The 20,791-nt window shown below is 39.1% G+C and overlaps 1 protein-coding gene across 2 annotated transcripts in view; it reads right to left on the reverse strand.

Moving 5' to 3' along the window:
* Positions 1 to 4,408: 4,408 nt before the first annotated feature.
* The window catches only part of LOC139966349 (retinol dehydrogenase 12-like), a 39,077-nt gene continuing 22,694 nt past the window's right edge, over positions 4,409 to 20,791 (reverse strand). Inside the window, exons 1-9 of one of the 2 annotated variants that reach the window (XM_071969264.1) lie at positions 17,362 to 17,640; positions 15,447 to 15,585; positions 13,459 to 13,544; positions 11,968 to 12,018; positions 11,102 to 11,258; positions 9,456 to 9,679; positions 8,948 to 9,092; positions 7,344 to 7,467; positions 4,409 to 6,293 (exon numbers count right to left, since the gene is read on the reverse strand). In XM_071969264.1, the coding sequence (XP_071825365.1) occupies positions 6,161 to 6,293; positions 7,344 to 7,467; positions 8,948 to 9,092; positions 9,456 to 9,679; positions 11,102 to 11,258; positions 11,968 to 12,018; positions 13,459 to 13,544; positions 15,447 to 15,522 (996 nt within the window). In that variant the 5' untranslated portion in view covers positions 15,523 to 15,585; positions 17,362 to 17,640 and the 3' untranslated portion in view covers positions 4,409 to 6,160. Of the gene's footprint in view, positions 6,294 to 7,343; positions 7,468 to 8,947; positions 9,093 to 9,455; positions 9,680 to 11,101; positions 11,259 to 11,967; positions 12,019 to 13,458; positions 13,545 to 15,446; positions 15,586 to 17,361; positions 17,641 to 20,791 lie in introns of those variants that run through there. The other variant, XM_071969273.1, reaches the window with a different exon arrangement.

Here is a 20,791-nt window from a genome sequence, read left to right on the forward strand (position 1 = left end):
GATGGCCACACTCTGATCTTCCGTACCAATCCAAAATAGCTTCCGACGCCCCTGTTAATACACGTACGTTTCACCTGGATGCCCTAGCAATCGGTACCTAGGAATGTAACTATGTGTAATTGTGTATTGCATGTGTATAGGCCTATAATAGCCTGCATGAGGCCATTTTCTTCATCGAATAATATAAAGAGCTCTCGAACATTCTAACGTAGCGCCTGAAACAAGATTGACAGGGGCAATTTTCCCAAAATAAAACCCGAAATTAAAAAAAAAAGTATTTTGGATCCTGCTTATGAGATATTTCGGACATGAAATCCCTATTTTAAAGTTGGGTATATGCCGCTTGGAAACCTCGGCAAGTGCCGTTTCCGGCCATCTAGAGGGTTTGTAAATCCCAAAATTTTCTTGTACGCTTCGCGCCAACACATGGTGGCGCTACGCTTAGATAGTCAACAAGGTCATATCCCCCCCACTCGGAAGTACGGATCGCCGCCCATGCACACAAAAAACAAACAGCTTCCACTTAACTTTCGTTTCGTCAATTAAAACGAAGGATAAGTATCACAAATTATAGTTGAGAGCATATCAGGCTAATCAGGCGTGGTAAAACGTACCGCTGACATCATGTCGCGTCCGTCCCGTGCTTATTTCGATAAGAACGTGGCAGGAACGACACGAATTACACAAATTAGCAGTCCAACAGATATATTTGACTGATTTTTTCTTGCAATTTATTCTCATGGTTCGATTAGAATAGATATGGTGAACCCTAAAACAAGGAATACTAATACATTTTAACGTGCCACACAAGCACGGAGACCTTGAAAAGTTCCGCAACAGTAGAGGTATACAACAAGACTGAATTGGCTTATAGAACTCGCCAGACACGAGGTAGAAGACATGACACTTTTACGCAAACACAATATTAAGATTTCTGTCACATGCCAGCAACAGCCAATCAGATACTTAATTGGAAATCATCTAAGGGAAAGTTAACAGCGTATTTACATACATCTGCAAACATACATGTATATAAGGTTCAAGGGGTCGCGACACTATAAGTGTTTGACACAACAGTCCTATATACCTACAAATGGGCAAAATACATGAATGGTTGATTGCAGAATATTACATATGCATGTAATGTATAAACCTACATTCATGTACGGAAGCCAGGTAAGACGTTCGTTCCGAATGGAGGATAGTCACCGAATTGCAGAACTGTCTTGACGATAGCCGAACTTCATGCTACCATATATATATATATATATATATATATATATATATATATATATATATATATATATATATATATATATATAATCCAAATTTCCAAATGAGAAAAAAAAATCTCATTTGGAGCACCAAATTGCATCTAAGGCCAGGTGAAAATGCAAAATTATTTACAAAATGGAGTGGGTGTTGAAGTGTGCTATATTGCACCAAATTGCATCTGAGGCCACCTGGAATTGCAAAACAAATCCAAAGGGGAGGGGGACGCCCCTCCCCTTAGACCCCTCCCCAGACCGGCCATCAGTCTTCAACCCCCACTCAAAAGTACCTTCCTACAGGGGCGTCGGAAGCTATTAGGGATTGGTACGGCAGATCAGAGTGTGGCTACCTATCATAATTATCGGAGGGACGTTTGGTCGGTCATACTACGCTACGCGCCACCATGGTTGGCGCGTAGCGTAATGGAGAAAATTTTGAAAAAATGCCTCCCAGATTGCAGGAAATGGCACTTCCCGAGCTTGAAAACAAGACCCCTGCCATGCCAGAGTAGTCACATTTAGCCTACTTGCCGTCATCTTTATTGAAAGTTATTGACAAATATACCTCCCAGGTTGCATGAAATAGAGGTGTCCGGTAGATCAATCAGCGAATGCGATGCTGGTGTAGGCTTTTCTTCTGTACGTTCTCCCTTGTCTGTTTTTGTACCCGATTAATCTTCTGAAACACATTTTGAAGTATGTTTCATTTTGGTTTTTTATTTTTTGCCATTTTTTTTCTGTCCTATGTTTTTTTTTTCTTTTTCTTTTTTGTGCCGTGAATATTGGTCCGGCGTTCGCCGGACCTGCCGCACCGGCTCCGACGCCCCTGTCCTACGCCACTGGCTCTATATCAGTGTAAGTGCTCAAATGCGCTTTACAACGAGAACACATTACTAAAAGACTGAAATGTGGTGTTGACATTTAACAACGACGTATTCAGAAGCAATTGTTATTTCACGTTCGGTGTTGAAATTACACAAAGACATATACGCAAGAAATTGTTATATCATGTCCGGAGTTGACATTGCACAATGACGTATTCGCAAGCAATTGTTATTTCACGATCGGTGTTGACATTGCACAATGACGTATACGCAAGAAATTTTTATTTCATGTCCGGTGTTGACATTGCACAATGACGTATACGCAAGCAATTGTTATTTCATGTCCGGTGTTGACATTGCACAATGACGTATACGCAAGCAATTGTTATTTCATGTTCGGTGGTGATATTGCACAATGACGTATACGCAAGCAATTGTTATTCCATGCTCTAATGAAAGACTAAAATAAAATCATGACAGACAGGAACTCCATACTTCCTGATAATGGTAGATTGTCAATTCATTCTGACTGTTGAATCATTTTTCGACATCAGTATGGAAATATTGACCAATTTAAAGTAAGATGGCCTTGTTTTCTTCATGCTTAAAGAAAACCTATCGTTTTTGAAGTATACAAAACTTTAATAGACAGTGGATATTTTCTATTCTGTCATGTATAGCAGCGGAATGATCTTGCAGACAATGGTATACCTGTTTGAAATGTCAGAGAACGCCTTACATTAAACTTAGTCAATCGAAAGTCAGATTTTCAATCTGTGACAGTTAACTTATTAAACTGATTTAATTCGAGCCATTGGCACTGCTACATATTATCGAGTTTATGATATCGATACTGCATATACGTTTCCCTCTTGACTTCCCTCTCGACGTTATATCAAATATCAAATTAACGCGGTCTTTAATTAACAGACTTCTTCACTGCAGAGTAAACAGTTAAAGCATGCAAGTTTATAGTGAGCCAATTCCCATGTAATAAAAACTACCTCTCTATATAGTCTAAAGTAGCTGAGATGTTGGCAACTCATGGCGTACATGATGTATGTATGTATATTTACATACACACATACACGCATACACACATATACATACAGATGCACACACATACATACATATACATAGCTACATACAAACAGTGGCGTAGGAAGGTACTTTTGAGTGGGGGGGGGGCTGAAGACTGATGGCCGGCCTGGGGGAGGGGTCTAAGGGGAGGTGTCCCCCTCCCCTTTGGAATTTTTTTGCATTTCCAGGTTGCCTCAAATGCAATTTGGTGCAATATAGCACACTTCAACACCCACTCCATTTTGTAAATAATTTTGCATTTTTACCTGGCCTTAGATGCAATTTGGTGCTCCAAATGAGATTTTTCTTCTCATTTGGAAATGAAAAGGGGTTTTCTGACTTTCGAAGCGGGGGGCGGAATGGTACTTCCGCCCCTCCATATTTTTCACTGGGGGGGGGGCTGGCGCCCCCAGCCCCCCGGTTCCTACGCCCTTGCATACAAACACACATACGTCATGGACGTTATTAGTTGCCAGCGTCTTATAGCTATACGTTAGACTAAGAGAGGTAGTTTTTCAGTCGTTAGAAGATACGTTCCTGCTCTATATACCTTGATAATGTGCCTGAAGTTAATTTCAGCCGCATGTGTATGGAGACACATCTACGCCGTTTATTTGCTCAGTTTTGGGATTTCTTTTTAAATTGCGTCAATCGAGAATAACAATTAAATATAAATTAAAACAAAAGGTATAGGCTGCAGCCTACTGTTTTATAACACCCACAAACACTGCACGTTGCGTTTCAATACGTGCGCATATGGTTTTCCGAGGCCGGCCTGCAGCACGGGGGCAACCGAACGACCCGCCCCCTCCTCTCTACCCTTCACCTAAGTTCATAGCAAGGGGACAAAAAGTGCCCTCCATTTAGGGTGGCAGGAAGAGCCTTTCTTTTAAGTCTTGCAATAAAATTTTATGAATTTAACATAAGATCTTGGTATTTGGGTCCCATGAAAGGCCAGAATATGTCTGACGAAAGTGCTTGTTCCTAAGAGCTTCCAGGTAATTCGTCCCGGGACCCCTACCGGGGCTTCGCACCTGTACCCCACACTGCCCGTGCGCGGTGCAGCCAGACGGTGCCCAGAACGGGATACACAAGATTCTGCCAACCAAACATATTTCGCCCTGCCCTTTTCACGTGCAGGTCTCCCTGTAGTTCCCTCTTGTTAACTTTTAATATTTCGGACGAACTTCATCGAAGCCAACATTATATTAAACAGTAGAGAACAGAACAATAGTTAATTCAAGAAAAGATTATATTAACATCACCATACAATTAATTTTGCTCGTCAAAAAGTAATATAAAACCAAAGAAAAATGATGATATTTGTGGTTTCAACTAAATTGTTTATACCAGACGTTACAAATTTAAGAGCAACATTTTGGTTAATTTCATGGTTTGGATACCCTGCAGTTGTCGGTTCCTGAGAAGCAAAGTTTTATTACAAAGTTAATTTCAAAAATTGGATGAACATTAACAATATACGCGGTGACGATTAAGCCTGGGACGAACCTGACGTCATCATCCAATTTTCTCAAACAGAGCATTACAAGAAACAAAAAAAAACCAGAATTGCGAAATGCATTGAGGTTTCGATGATTACAATGCACTAGACTTCTGATTGTTAGTATAACCAGAACTAGCTGTTACAATAACGCTATGGCATGATAACACAGGTCAGTCTACTCTACGTGGTTATACACACCTCCATCAAAAACAATAGGGTTCTTGTACTCAATGTTATGAATCCACACATCAAGTGTTACAAAACCAACCAAACCTTGATCTCTAATAACTTCGCACATTAAGGTTGCAGAGGAGTCAACTTATGGACAATTTAGATTGGAATATGCCCACGAAACTTCAAAGAATCAACTTGAAAGCAGCTAAAACAGGTCACTGGAGGTCAACCTGAGGTCAATGGTCACCCAAATGCAGGTGGACTATTGGATTACAATAGCGTAACTCCCAACCTTGATGGACATTTGGTTCTCAAGTTATTGCAAAAATACTAGTTTTTGACCCCTAATTGACCTTTGTTGACCTTGGATCACATGACTGTTATGTTAAAACAAAAATAGTAAAAGTCTTAAAGAAAAAAGAGAAAAATATAGAAAATATAGATATGCCCTGTGATCCAAACTTTCTGTTTAAGATGTTTCGCTTCAATTAATTATATTTAAAAAATACCTATATGCCAGTATTATATATGTTTTTCTTATTCCAAAAGAGCGAGAAATAACTGAATATTTCAGAGTACTATACGATGAAAACTTACTCGAAATAAAATTCTTCCCTTGGAAACTCAATTATCAATATCAAACTTAATGCCACTTGTACTCGAAGGCCTGTACAATATATGGAGTACAATTGACGAAGTAAAGTTTTGGATACCATCTGAAGAGATATACTTGTAGATTACATTGTGAAACTGAATTCAACGCTGGTTAATCTAGGACCAGCCCTCGCTCAACCAATCCATCCCCCCTCTGCGTGCTTTCAGTCAAAATTGGCTTGGTGTGCTCTACGTATATATATATATATATATATATATATATATATATATATATATATATATATATATATATATATATATATATATATATATATATATATATATATATATATATTTGGGAGAGATATACTGGTAGCCGCCTACATTATAAAAATTCATACATTGACGATTCTAGCCCCATCCTCACTCGCCTCCCCCCAACCCATCAGTCTCTCTGTTCATGCTTTCAGTTCAAGTTTAGCAATGATTTGCTGCGAATATATCAAGAAAATGTATGATCCAAATATGACACACTTTTGGTGAGATATTCTAACAGCATGCATTGTGAAACTTCATACCAAAGCAAAATACAGTATAGCTGCCACCCCTCCGTCTCCCCACCGCCTCCCTAATTCTACACACCCTTCAATACCCGTGCGTTCATCTTGCAATCCAACAGAAACTATATATAGGCTATACGCCACATTCGTCATCTAACTGGAAGACCTATCCAACGGCTCAATACTATCCAGTTTTTCTCCAACTTCCTGCAAGATGGCGTCTGTCAGCTTCTCCTTCAAGCACTGTAGACTGTATCGCCATATTATCTCTTGTTTGGCCTCATTTCTTTAATAATATGTCAAAAGAAATTGAATAAAAAATAACGAAACATTTTTTTCTTTTTTATTAAATCAAATGATTTTCCTAGTTTGGTCACAAATATCAATGTTACCAATATTACCAAAGTGCAAACCCTGATGGACGAAACCGGTCGTGAAGTAGAATTTATTCTGGTGTGTTGATCTTTATTAATTTAACATATATCTGTCATACCACTTGCTATACATTTATTTCTTATCTACCTGGCTTTCCTATATAAAGTGGTAATTCTGTGTAAATTGTCAGATTCTAAAAGCATAAGGGGTGCACTCTGTACAATCATGACATTTGTGTAATACGCCCTCATTAACAGCTATACAAAGCCAATTTATACGCATTCACATACCACTTGGGTCACGTGCCCCACCCCCCCCCCCCACTTTTTTTTTGCAAAATAGCAAATGTGCCCTACTGGCAAATAAAATGTGCCCCTTCGGTGAAGAACTGTCTTTTGGATATCTTAAGCCTTTTTCAATTTTAATATTTAATTTTAATTATTTATTTTAAGTCTGTACATGCGAAGGATTTAACCGAGGTTGCTAAAGACTTTTGTTCAAGGAATGAACACAGGAGGAATTTGTTTGGAAAGTTCGAAATTATGGATGGACAGAAGTACAGATGTAGGTTGATAGAGTCACGTGCACCATAATAGTATTGATAGCATACTAAGACACATATATATATATATATATATATATATATATATATATATATATATATATATATATATATATATTTAAGTTATATGACCTGTGTGTATCGGTTTAAAGCATAACGAGTGGTGGTTGTGGAATGAGAAAGTGCCCATCTGAAGTTGTGCCCCTCCCCCTTCACTTGGTGGAAGCTTCCTACCTCCCACCCCCCGAGTCGGGGAAGGGGTTAGCTGGGAGTTACCAAGAGTATGCAGACAAACGTATGTCTGTGGCCTTCTCGGCCATGTTAGTGGCCTCATGTATTTGTTTCCCGACGAGGGGAAACGCACATGGTATATTAATTTATATTACATATCGTTCTTACCTGGAGAGTCCGCTGTGACCTGACGGTTTCCCGCCTTTGAAGTAAAGGGCTGTCTTCCCATTGTATTTCTCATCTAGTGCTGCAATAAGTGACGTTTTCGAACCCTCAGATGTATCCTTACTTGCTGGAAGAAAAATAAATGAAGAAATGAATGAAATTATTTTTAAAAAAAAATGTATCAGTTAATGCAGTTGCATTTTTGTGCATTGTTAGAAACATAATCATGACAGCACTAACTCGACCATTAGAAGGAAATTTAAGATACGATAAGAAACATAACCTGTTTCTTTGGTCAACCAAACTCGTAACTGAAACTATGAAATTAAAACGATTCGGAACGGAACAAACTGAAACTGGTCACTTCATTCGTGGGACAAGCCCCCACCCCCCCATAAAAAAAATCTGAATTAGATTTAAATAACGGAAAGTAACTCAGAGAGTATAGGAAACAAAATAAAACTTCAATGGTATCCAATATGTATGAATGTTACATGAATTTAAAAATATCAGGATTAAACGCAATATCAGCTTAGATTTGTATGGAACGCTAAATGAGACAGGCGATATATCCCTCGTAATATGGTAATGATAGATATCGTCAAATTAGAACTTCCCTGTAAGTAACCATAGCTAACACCTAACTGCTTAGCATGACCACGTGGTCAAGCAGAAATAATACATTGAAGATATCTCCTATTGAAAGTTGCTTTGTTATCATCAATTCTTTGGACGTTATCATCAAATATTTACAGATTTTTGCTTCCAATGGCTAATATCACGAATTACTTTCAAATACCTGCAATTAATTAGTGTTAATCAGCCTATGGCCACCATTTCAAATTTGAACAGTTTACAATGAATCCGCGGTCGACATTTCAAGAATACAAGTGCGCATGCGCAAGAGGTAACTAGTAGCTACATTTCCTTTTTATATGTGGCGATTTTCATCGCTTGTTATAACGGAAGCTGGTCACTTCGCCCAACAACCATCTCGCCCAACTGCCATTTCGCCTTACCTTACCATTTCGCCCAACCTTGTTGGTCATTTCGCCCAACCAGTATGGTCATTTCGCCCAACCTCGCTGGTCATGTCGCCCAACATTGATTAAATATTATACTTCAATATTGGTCATTTTAATAAGGAAACGTTCGGGAGTTGTCAACGTTACAGTGGTTACAGTCGGTAGGATGGATCAGTGTTTTAGGGGTTAGGTTTGATAGGTTTTTATGGAGACCGATTCCCCTTTGTTTGTATAATAAAATAACTTCCATTGTATGCGTAACCGCCTAAAGTAGTGTAATCCTTCCATTATACACGAAATAACTGCTCAGACTCCGATCGATATCGAACGGACATCACTTTATATACGTACCACGAAGTAATATAACCCTAAATAAATCAAATTGAACTAGTGAAAAAGAAAAAAGTGATATTATTCTGACTGAATATGAGTAAAAAAAATGGTTGGGTGAAATGACCAACAAGGTTGGGCGAAATGACCATGCTGGTTGGGCGAAATGACCAACAAGGTTGGGCGAAATGACCATGCTAGTTGGGCGAAATGGTTTTTGGGCGAAGTGACCAGAAAGCGTTATAACCATACCACAGACCAGCCAGCAATCCACACAGCATTTAGTAACACCCGATGTTGTACGAAAGATATCTGTCTCAACAAATCCAGGATGGAGTGAAAAAACCGAGATATCGTGACCGGTTAACCGTCTAGAGAGTGAATACATATTCATGATCTGAGGAGGGGAAAAATTAAAATTGTACAAAGAAATGTTATTATAGTGTATTAAAATTGTAATCCATCGACATGACCGTTTCCATGGAATTATTTTGTCAAAAATGCGTGGAAAATGGTAAAAATTGTATGATTATCATCAGTCGCGTTGAGCGTCAAACTTTCACAGGGATGATTTTTTATACCTCTAAGAATATTTTATAATGGAGAATAAATTATTCTTAATTTTGACTGAGTGATCAACATAAGACAATAATAATCATAATAACAATAATACTAATAATAATAATCATAATCATAATAATACTAATAACAAAAACAATAACAATAGCAACAACAATAAAAAATAATGTATATAGACTACCTGAAAGAGTTTCGAATTCCCGTAAAATTTCGTGACACTGTAAGATTTTTGACCCTGAATATTACTAAGCTTGACCTCAGAATACTTATGCCCTTCTGACGAAACGTTGACGATACGTGAGTTGGGGGCGCTCTCCTTCAATAGTGGCAGTAGAAGTAGTGTGAGGAGGAAGTGAGATAGATAGTTGACTTGAAAGTGAAGCTCAAATCCATCATCTGTAAGAGCTGAAAGAAGGAAGATTAAATAAAAGAAGAAGGCAAATATTTATCAACTGATACCAGATTTAGGAATCATTATGGTTACATCAACATCCCCCAAACCAACCCAATTCACAGTACCTTTGTGAAGGGATCCGGGATATCTAATATGCAAATGAGAAAGGCAAATTGGAAATTGATCAAAATAGCAGAAAATTACTGCAAGTTGTTTGGTTTTCTGTCTTTTTTTTGCGTAAGCAACACTTTGTTATAAAAGGAGGAATTAAAGTTAAAGAAAAAACCATTAGGAACCTCAACACTCATCATTCAATTGGAGGAGGTGGAGGGGGGGGGGAGACAGTCAAATCCCTATAGCCGATCGAACCTTGCCCGACTGATCGATCGCGACCCGGTTCAAGTCGACTGTCGAGACATACTGCAGGTAGACTAACATAATCGACTGAAATAAATGTCCCTCCACACCCGATGACCGATGACCTCACACAGAACGACTCTTTTCTGTTAACGACTGTAGTGTATATGTTCACCAGACATAGTGAAAATTAAACTCAAAAGTAAATTTGCTTGTTCTCTTTTTATTTTTCGTTGCTCATCTCTCCACCTCTCTCTCTCTCTTTTCCCCAGTCTTTTACACGTTGTGTTCTGTCTTATATCTTTTTTTTTCACTCAACATTTCTCTCTGAAGAACAGTTTACAACTTATTTCTCACTCAACCTTTTTCTCTGAAGAACAGTTTACAACTGGCCACTGTCTCCAAAATACATATTCTGTAACTCAATACAATACATGCTAATTTTGCATAACAAAAAAACAGAATGGTTGGGCTAACAATAGATGGCACTTGAAAGTATTTGCCTATTACATAACATAGCAGGTGCACGCAATGGCTTAGACTGCTTTACTCTCTAGAACACTTCAATAGATGACATTTTTAAAGTGAGCGCCTATTACATAACATAGCAGGTGCAAAATTGTTAAGACTGCTTTACTCTCTAGAACAGTGTACGTCTGGGTTACATACAAACTGGTTTCCTGTATTTGGTTACCGTTGTTGAAACTGGGTTGTCGTGAAGTCGTGAACGGCGGCACACTATACTGTCGGCCAGTAAGGAAACCGCTGTAGATGTTAAGTTACCCCGACTAAAGCCGACGCGACTTAAACCTAGCAAAATGTTGATCAGTCATATTCTTAAACACACACACACTGACCGACTATCCACGATTTTCAACGCAACGACGGCTAAGGCAATTAGACGGGTCTTGATCAACCGGGCGCAAGTGGGCGCGAATGGGCTTCAACCGCACACGCGCCGCCCGAGTATAAAATCCACGATTGTCAGTTGTCAGTATTCGACGGACGAATCGCGTTTAGTCGGGTATACGGTTCCGTAAACCTAAACGTTGGTCGTTCGCCATTGTAAAACTAACCTTTCTTTTGGGGACCGAGTAATCCAGCATTACAAATTAAGACGTGCAATAAAAGTCCGGTCTCCTTAAATTGGCGAGCAAAATTGATTGTGGATTCCAAGGATGAAAGGTCAAGGTTCATGTACTGAATATTCAGTTCTGGTATTCCATTGCTGCCCTGCAGTGTATATATGAATCAAAATGCAAAAGTCATGTTAAATTCCGCTTATTAATGAATATTCATTTATAGTATACCATCACCCACCCAATTATCCAACAACCTTGCTGGGAAACATCAATAGGAAATAATATGATTTGTGAAGGATATATGTGTAGCAAATGTGTTCTAATGTTCATGGAAATGCATTTTCTATAGGATGTATCTTTACAATTAAGCCTAACTGTGCTACTATTTACAGTTAGATATATATCTTTAAGACAATATCCTAAGGAAATTTATTTCCATGAACAAAAGAACGCATTTCCTATACACGTATATCGTTAACAAACAAGAACTTTTCCAGTGAATATCTGAGATAATTTGGTGGCAATACCGTCCTACCAGAGCCGTACGGCTCTGCGTCCTACATGTATGCTAATTTAAGCCAAAATAGAGTCATTTGAAGTTTCTTTGATAAATTTTAATTTCTGGTACTCCGTAAATGAACAAAAATATGTTATTTCATTTGTAGGAAAACGGTGACCAACATAGCACAAATAAAGTTGACTAAATTAAGTGATTCCCGTATGACAACCCTGAAATAAACACGCTCATTGAACATTTTAAAACACGCCCATTTAAAGGACAAAACCCGCCCATTGAAGATTTACAAACCACGCCCATGCATAGAACCTTAAAATTAATAAATGAGCAAACAAAATCTGACCTTGCTGCCTTTGAAATCCTCCTGAGTTTCTTGCTTCATTCTGTGTATGGCCTTAGAAATTAAAGATAAATATTATTCAGTGCTACACTATAGGCAATTTAAATTACGTTTAATGACATTTGATAGCCCACCCTACCAGTGGCGTCACCAGACTTTTCAGTCTGGGGGGGCACAGGGGGGGCATCAGCAATTGATGGGGGGCACTTAGGTGGATACGGATCGCCGTCCTGGGGAGTCTAAGGGGAGGGGTGACCCCTCCCCTTTGGAAAATTTTCGCATACGGAGGATGGGCTAGATGCAAAATGGTGCCACATTTGATGCTAAATTCGATCTGAAGATATCTCCAGAAATTGTTATTTTTGAGGTAATGATTTTAACAACGAGCAGAATTTTGCAGAGGATATGGACCACATACTGTCGATATTATGCCTAACCCTATCAATAGAACCTACATTTGTTGAATTAATGTGTGCATGACCCCCGACTCCTTTCTTGTCCTTCTCGTTTTCTCCCATTATCTATTAAGATGTAACAGGTTCCAGCATCGTTATTGGCTCCTATCAGGGATCTCACCATGCAATCCAAAGTTTGATCACACATCGAGTATGGCTCAGTATGCAGGTGTGAACATTCGCCATTTGTTCCTACAAGCATCTGACCTCAAATGACCTCTGCACCCGCTACACAACAGGGATAATATATGGGTCCACCAAAAACTTTTTTTCATATTTTCCCAGCTCATTTGAAGAAAATACGAATTACTGTGCTTCTTTGTCCTTATGAAAAACCAACTCGGATGATGGGAGTTGAATATAACAAAATATATATATTTTTATTTACCAACCCAAATCTCAGATGGGGGGGGGGGCACTCGGGGGGGGGGGCACTAGGTTTTCCAGGGGGCACGTTCCCCCCTGGCCCCCCTTGGCGACGCCACTGCACCCTACCCCCCCTCCCCTCCCCTCCGATTATTTATTATTCCGAAATCCCATCACAATTGTACGTTAGTGTACTATACCAGTTCTGCGAAGAAAAAAACTTCTTTTTTTTTCTTTTTTTCTTCAAACTTCTGTTTTTGGGTCATAACAATGTTAGTCTACAATTTGTTGTCAAAGAAGGAGATTTCAATAGGGTTCATTCTGAGAATGTTTTAGGCCAAGAGTAAAGAGGGGTTTTTTTTGTCGTTCACTCTTTTAGACGACCTTTGCTTATACACTAACAAAACCATCCATGTAAAAATAATACAGAGAGGTTAGTAGAAATTGCCATATATATATACACAACGGTTTTCGGTCTTTTTCGGACGATGTTTATTTTTTTAATTTCAAATTGGTATAATTGTCAAACAACCTCTTTTGACCATTTGAACACTTCAAAATTTATATCTGGAAGTGATTTTTTTTTCTGTTATCTCTCTTTACCCATGTAATGGGAAATTGCTTTGATGGCCTTTAGAAACAGTAATCGGACATTTATTATAATGGTACTTACATCTGTTGCTTTCTGCTCACTCCTGCACGCCATGATGACTCTCCCTCCCAGCTGTGCAATGGTCTTGGTCGTCATATACCCAATACCTGTTAAATAATGAATGAAAAAAAAAGGGTTACCATATTTCTTTGGTTGAAAATTGCGATACCGAGTCGTGGGGGATGGCCCGGTTTGAGTGGGTGTCCTGATCCCCTTTGTGTTATAAAGAATATACCAAATTCATGGTAGGATATTTACATCTGTATACAACCAGTTTAATCAATCGTAAAATATCCTATTTTTTTTATATTTACCAGAGTATTTCTGGGCAAAAAGGTGGTTAGTTAGTATTGTTTAGCTAAAAGTGATTAACTGACATTACATTAACACACTACTCTATTAGGAAGTCTGGTGTTTCCCGGCGCGTTTTTGCTTGTTATAGTTTGCGTTACATAAAAACAGTGATATTTCTCAACGTCACAAAGACCTTTAGCAAATCGGGACAAGTTAGTTTGGCGGCGGGTACAATAGATTTTCTTTACAATAGCGGGACAGTCGGTTAATATGGGCCAGGCGCGTAGCCAAGGGGGGGGGGGGGCGAAGGGGGCAGCCGCACCCCCCCCCCCTTGAGCATATTTTTTTAATTTTTTTTAAATGTTTTTTATGATATCGCTAGTATTTTCAAAAGAGAAATGCTAAGATGCAACTAACAAGGCCTGGGAAGTGCAATTTCCAGCGATCTGGGAGGCATTTTCAGCCAAAATTTTCTTGTACGCTTTGCGCCAATCATGGTGGAGCTACGCTTAGATAGTTTGCAATGCCGAATCTACAGTTTCGCCCCTCCCTTGGCAAATTCCTGGCTACGCGCCTGGTATGGGCGGACATTCAAGTGGAATATAACCACTTGTTTATGCTATTTAGGATGAAGGGGTATGGTGTGAGTGTGGGGTGAGTATGGGGTGAGTGTGGGGTGAGTGTGGGGTGAGTGTGGGATGAGTGGGGGTGAGGTGGGTGGAGGTGGCTAGATATATAACACCAGGTATAGGAGTTTCATCACTATTTTCATGGTATAAATTTTACTTGTTTTAATTGTTTGCTTTGAGTAACAATTAAGCTGCAAGTGGCTTTTCAAACTGAATTTGATTGCTACTCGATAAAGTTTGCTACTAGTAAACAAAATGATGTTTACCAAGTCAAAGAATGAGATGGTAAGTATTTTCACGGGGCTTTTGAACAGCAAAAAAAGTGTTTACGTCATTGTAGTTTAAAGGATTACTTAAAGGCATTGAAGACTCGCCCAAACCGCGTGCCGCGCTCTGATAAAGTTAACTTTCGGTTGCTTGCAAGTGAAGTTTTCTTCTTGTCGCTACAAAATGCAGACAGTAATGAAACGTGATACCTTGTTATCTTTTATCTAGACCTGAGATGTCCATCGCTGCTGCTATGTACACTGTGTTGTGGGTATTGACCGTAGCTGTATGTATTGACTGTACACTTGTGTCTAATTACCGACGGTAGCAAGCTGTGTGTGTATTTTCTGGGATCGATGGTGGTGTCTAACACTTCTGTTACACCTCATTCGAAACTAGGTCAGATTACCGGCATGATACGTTTCTTTGTGCGCGAGTCTTCACACCCTTTATTAAGGCGCCAGAACAATTAATTTCAATTATGACAGTTAAAAACACTGTTATCAGTCTAGGTTGCCTTTTTCATTCGAATTTCGATGCATCACTGCATGAGCAAACAATTTGAAATAAAAAATTTCGAAGGGAGGGGGGGGGGGTGGTAGAATAAACCGGCCGCGTGACCTATTTGTGACTCTCTCTGTTTTGTCATGTCATATTATGCAGTTAAATGTATCTTCCCGATGTGAGAATTGAATGTTTTAATATTTTCCAAAGCTAATGGCAATAATCACATCTCGTTGATATACCTTAGTGCAAATAAGGAATAAATGAGAGAAAATTAAAAAATATGGGGAAAAATAAAGAAATGTGTGTTTGTACCTGTGTTTGCCCCTGTCACAATAAATGTTCTCTCTAGCGGCAGCTGGTCCTCTGGTACTGATGGTTTTCCACCCATGTTATGTTTGGCAATCGCTTTTTTATCTCACGGTGAAGTTTCTATACTGTTCGTTTACTTCTTCTGCATCGACAAATTCGGACAAAAAACGTGAATAGATAGATAGATAGATAAGTCGGTAGGTAGATAGGTAGGTAGATAGGTAGGTAGGTAGGTAGGTAGGTAGATAGGTAGGTAGGTAGATAGGTAGGTAGGTAGATAGGTAGGTAGATAGGTAGATAGGTAGATAGAGAGGTAGGTAGGTAGGTAGGTAGGTAGGTAGAGAGGTAGAGAGGTAGAGGTAGGTAGATAGGTAGGTAGGTATATAGGTAGGTAGATAGGTAGGTAGGTAGATAGGTAGGTAGAGAGGTAGATAGGTAGGTAGGTAGAGAGGTAGAGAGGTAGAGGTAGGTAGATAGGTAGGTAGGTAGATAGGTATATAGGTAGGTAGATAGGCAGGTAGGTAGGTAGATAGGTATATAGGTAGGTAGATAGGTAGGTAGGTTGGTAGGTAGGTAGGTAGATAGGTATATAAGTAGGTAGATAGGTAGGTAGGTAGGTAGGTAGGTAGATATATAGGTAGGTAGGTAGGTATATAAGTAGGTAGATAGGTAGGTAGGTAGGTAGGTAGGTAGGTAGGTAGGTAGGAAGGTAGGTAGGTAGGTAGGTAGGTAGGTAGGAAGGTAGGTAGGTAGATAGGTAGGTAGGTAGATAGGTAGATAGGTAGATAGGTAGGTAGGTAGGTAGGTAGGTAGGTAGGTAGGTAGGTAGGTAGGTAGGTAGGTAGGTAGGTAGGTAGGTAGGTAGGTAGGTAGGTAGGTAGGTAGGTAGGTAGGTAGGTAGGTAGGTAGGTAGGTAGGTAGGTAGGTAGGTAGGTAGGTAGGTAGGTAGGTAGGTAGGTAGGTAGGTAGATAGGTAGATAGGTAGATAGGTAGATAGGTAGATAGGTAGATAGGTAGATAGGTAGGTAAATAGGTAGGTAGGTCGGAAAGAGGGAAAGACAACACAGACATATAGACAGACATAGATAGGCAGACAGACAGACAAATATATAGCCAGACTGGCAGACAGACAGATACATAGATAGACAGACAGACAGATAGACAGCCAGAGATATGATATACATCGGCTTATACATTTGCATGTAAATATACACACTCGCTCACCCACTTGTCATGTATAACTTAATATAATCATGGAGCTATAAACAGTCTGTTTATAGCTCCATGGTATAATATACATTTGCATAAGAATACAAACACATATTCGCAACCATATTCATTAGGCCTAGCAGCCAGTTGGTACAATTTCTTAATGTTATTACCACTCTATACTCTATCCTCCTCATAAATACACCGTGTATGGCAAGCCATGTGGGACAAACACTGCATAATATATCCGCGTATTAATTGGAATTTATACGCGTATTAATTGGAATATATACGCGTATATATTATTAGCCAATCATATGGCTTAAATATATCCGCGTATTAATTCGAATATATACACCTATTAATTCGAATATATACACGTATTAATTCGAATATATACACGTATTAAATAAAATACATATGGGGATTAAATCCAATATATGCACGGATTAATTAGAATATACACGAAAAAAGATTTCCGCTCTTGCTGTGTACATATACCAACGATAAATGTTTTGGCGGGCTCGCGAGATCGCTTCAAAAGCGAAACTTTACACATGTAGGCTACAACACATATATATTCGAATTAATACGCGTATATATTCGAATTAATACTCGGATATATTATGCAGTGTTTGTCCCACGTGGCTTGCCATAACCGTGCTCCAAAGAACTATTACTACACAATACACACGAAGATCTTGCTTACCAGCCCGTACAATAAGTCCTTACAATCCGATACCCACAGACGATTGGCAAAGTTGTCCCTGAGACTAAAATGATATACATTGAAGACAATTGTAGACCACTGAATGGCGGTTTGACGCAAAATGATTTGATGACAATATCACCTACATCACGTGACCTGTTTTTTGCATAGTCATTGCATACCTTAATCTGCTCGTTTACTATATTCCAAAGGACACAGTACAGAGTCCGACCGCATGCACTTTAGCTAATGGTTATCTGTACCCGTGTTTATACTGCAGCGTTGTGAGCGCGCCCGGTGGCGAATTTGTCTTTTCCAAACATGCAATGCATGTAAATAGTTCGCTCATGCATGACGGTTCGGAAAAGTTACGTAATCACTATAGAAACCTTCACTTCGAGGTCACCAAAATGTCTGCATCCATTCGTTGTAACGAAGTTAAACACATTCAAAATTACCCGAAACTTTACATATCATTGGAATTGGTTTATTCATATTTAGCACAATGGTTTGTTATGATTGTATTATCTAGGCTACTGTCGATGTTTGATCGAAGTTTTCTGTGAAGGCATTAATCGATAACATCGCACAGTGAAAGTTTTGTACACTGAGTGCATTCAAACATGTGCTGTAGGCCCATATGTATTATAACTGTGTACACACAGTGCAGTGACGGTAATGTATCATACTGCGTACAGACTATACTGTTTTGCGTATATTCATGCAAGACTCGTGAACTCGCGTCGTGAAGTTTATTTAAGCGTACCCATTCCACGAAACAAATTCCGGTTTCAATAGAACGGCTCACGAATCTTAGATAACGTAAACACGAACCCAACGGAATGAAGCGTATGTATCATAAGTAAGGTCAATGTATGATCCAAGAATTTAAAGTAAAGTTAGGCCTTTTGAAGGGAAACCCCGTAATTAGACTTAATTAAAGGGTGTGAAGACTCGCGCAAAAAAAAGGTCTTATGCCGGTAATCTGACCTAGTTTCGAATGAGGTGTAACAGAAGTGTTAGACACCACCATCGATCCCAGAAAATACACACACACAGCTTGCTACCATCGGTAATTAGACATTAGTGTACAGTCAGTACATACAGCTGCGGTCAATACCCACAGCACAGTGTTCAAACGATACAGCGATGGACATCTCAGGTCCAGCTAAAGGTAACAAGGTATCATGTTTCATTACTGTCTGCATTTGTAGCGACAAGCAGAAAACCTCACTTGCAAGCAACGGAATGTTAACTTTTTCAGAGCGCGGCACGCGGTTTGGGGCGAGTCTTCAATGTCAGTGTGTTATTCAGTTTATGTCTTCGAACTTTCCAAGCGATTGTCATTATTGGTGCTGACGTAAGGAGCAATCTGATTGGCTGAAAACTCTGTAATTGCAAACCAGTTTGGGGAAAACAATATACGCGCCCGGTTTATGAACACAATAGGATAAATAAAGTGTAACCAGATAATTGACGAGTCTGGACAGTTAACTTCCGATCTCCAACTACTGGCATCGACACACTACCAGGACGCGTAATTTTTTTCCCTAGGACGAATAAGGGCATCGGTCAATCAAATCCCTGGATTCCAAATATGTGGTACTTTTTCAAAAAACATGTTCTGAATCTTTTTTCCTAGTTTTGAAGCCAGATTATGAACGACAATCCTTCATTTTCTAAATCCTAACTCTGATTTCAAACGAATATGTAAATTCCTGAAAAACCTGAAACCCTTATCCGTCCTAGGAATAAAAATTAGGCAACCAGGACGCGTTATATTTTTCCCAGGAGAGTTCGGTGTAACTATCATAAAGGGGCGTGTCTCTGTGTCTAAAGGGCGGATGTAACATTTAGACTATTGTATATACAAATACTAAAACCATCACACTTTTTAGGGGGAGGGGAGGGTGGGGTAGGGTAGGGTAGGGGGTTGGGGAGAAGGGAGGGGAGGGAAAGGGAGGGGTAGGACGGGAGGGGAGGGGTAGGACGGGAGGGGGAGGTGGCAGGAAAAAGGTGACCATGTATAAGATTATTTCCCTTTCAAGTCGTGCTGTAAAATATCTAATTTTAAATCTTTGCAGAAGCATTATAAGGCGGATGTGCTTTGAAGTTGCAACGGAGATATCTCAGATATATGTACATTATTCTATTTTTTAATTTCAAAGTATGACCCATCCTGAAACAAATGTGACAGCGTTGTAAAAGCTATTTCAAATGTGCAGCATGCAAAGTTGTTTGATGGTTATCAAACGTATATATACTGGTACATGTGATCCAATCCATGTCATATTAAAATAACATTATCGTATGTGTTTGTCCTGTTGGCGTTCCATGAAAAGACATGTTTTCATAACTCTGGACCGCTCACCACTAACCCACCCTCTGTACAGATCATTTTGTATGTCAAAGTCGAAGTCATTATCCTTATGCCTGTCGGAAGAGAAAATATTGCCATAACCCATATATATGACATGACACGTCATCGTGAATTTGAAGGGATTATATATGCAATGGGAAATTTGAAATCTAAAACGAAATCAAAAACTAATACTATACGCATCCTGTTGAAATTTGCAATCGATTCCTTCGCAGTGTGTTTGAAGACCGATCGTTGACATTTGTCATAATTCTTATATACCGTCAGTGAATTTGAAGAAACTCCATGGATGCTCAGAAATGACGTCACTCTTTCCACCAACCACAAATAAATCATACCCCTGGAAAGTATATTCTTTCGGGCATAACAACCGAGGGACTAGAGTTTTACATATGCACAGCTGTCTGACGTGATGCTACTTGTCAAAAAAAACAAGAAAAAAAAAATACGTTGAACATGACACTGAATATAAATATGTAAATACTTGAATAAGGAACTTGTCAACATTTTGACAGGTAATTTGGGAGATAATAAAGAGTATTTCAAAGCAATAAATCAATCTCAGATTTACAAAATAAATATTTAAAATGTAAGACCTTAAAAAAAAATCTAAGATTTAAGACAAATATGGCAAATCACATGCAGTGCTTCTGAAACAAGCACATTGATGCAAGTAACTAACTTCATATGGGGGGGGGGGGGGGGAGAGGTTGGGGATGTAAAACGTGAATGCATGCATGATATTTCTTAAGTACAGAGAACAAATGGATTAGGTGTCAAGGATAAATCAACGAGAAGATTATAATAGCCTAAGTAAAGCTTTTAAAGACCATTTGCCCAGATGACATCACAGACCCCCTACTATGTTCCAACTTCCTAGAGTAGATGAAGGTATAGCCAGTCAAAATAGGTTATATTGAATCAACATATCTCGAGTTAGGGGCATGATATTGAGATGGGATTTTCAACTAGTAGTGTGGAATATTTTTCTCTTCAATGTAAGTTTCACATTTATTGTCACCAGACAACTGTTTTAAATTCCTCACTTAT

This window comes from Apostichopus japonicus, chromosome 1 (genome assembly GCF_037975245.1).
Source record: "Apostichopus japonicus isolate 1M-3 chromosome 1, ASM3797524v1, whole genome shotgun sequence".
In the NCBI taxonomy this organism is placed as follows: domain Eukaryota; kingdom Metazoa; phylum Echinodermata; class Holothuroidea; order Aspidochirotida; family Stichopodidae; genus Apostichopus; species Apostichopus japonicus.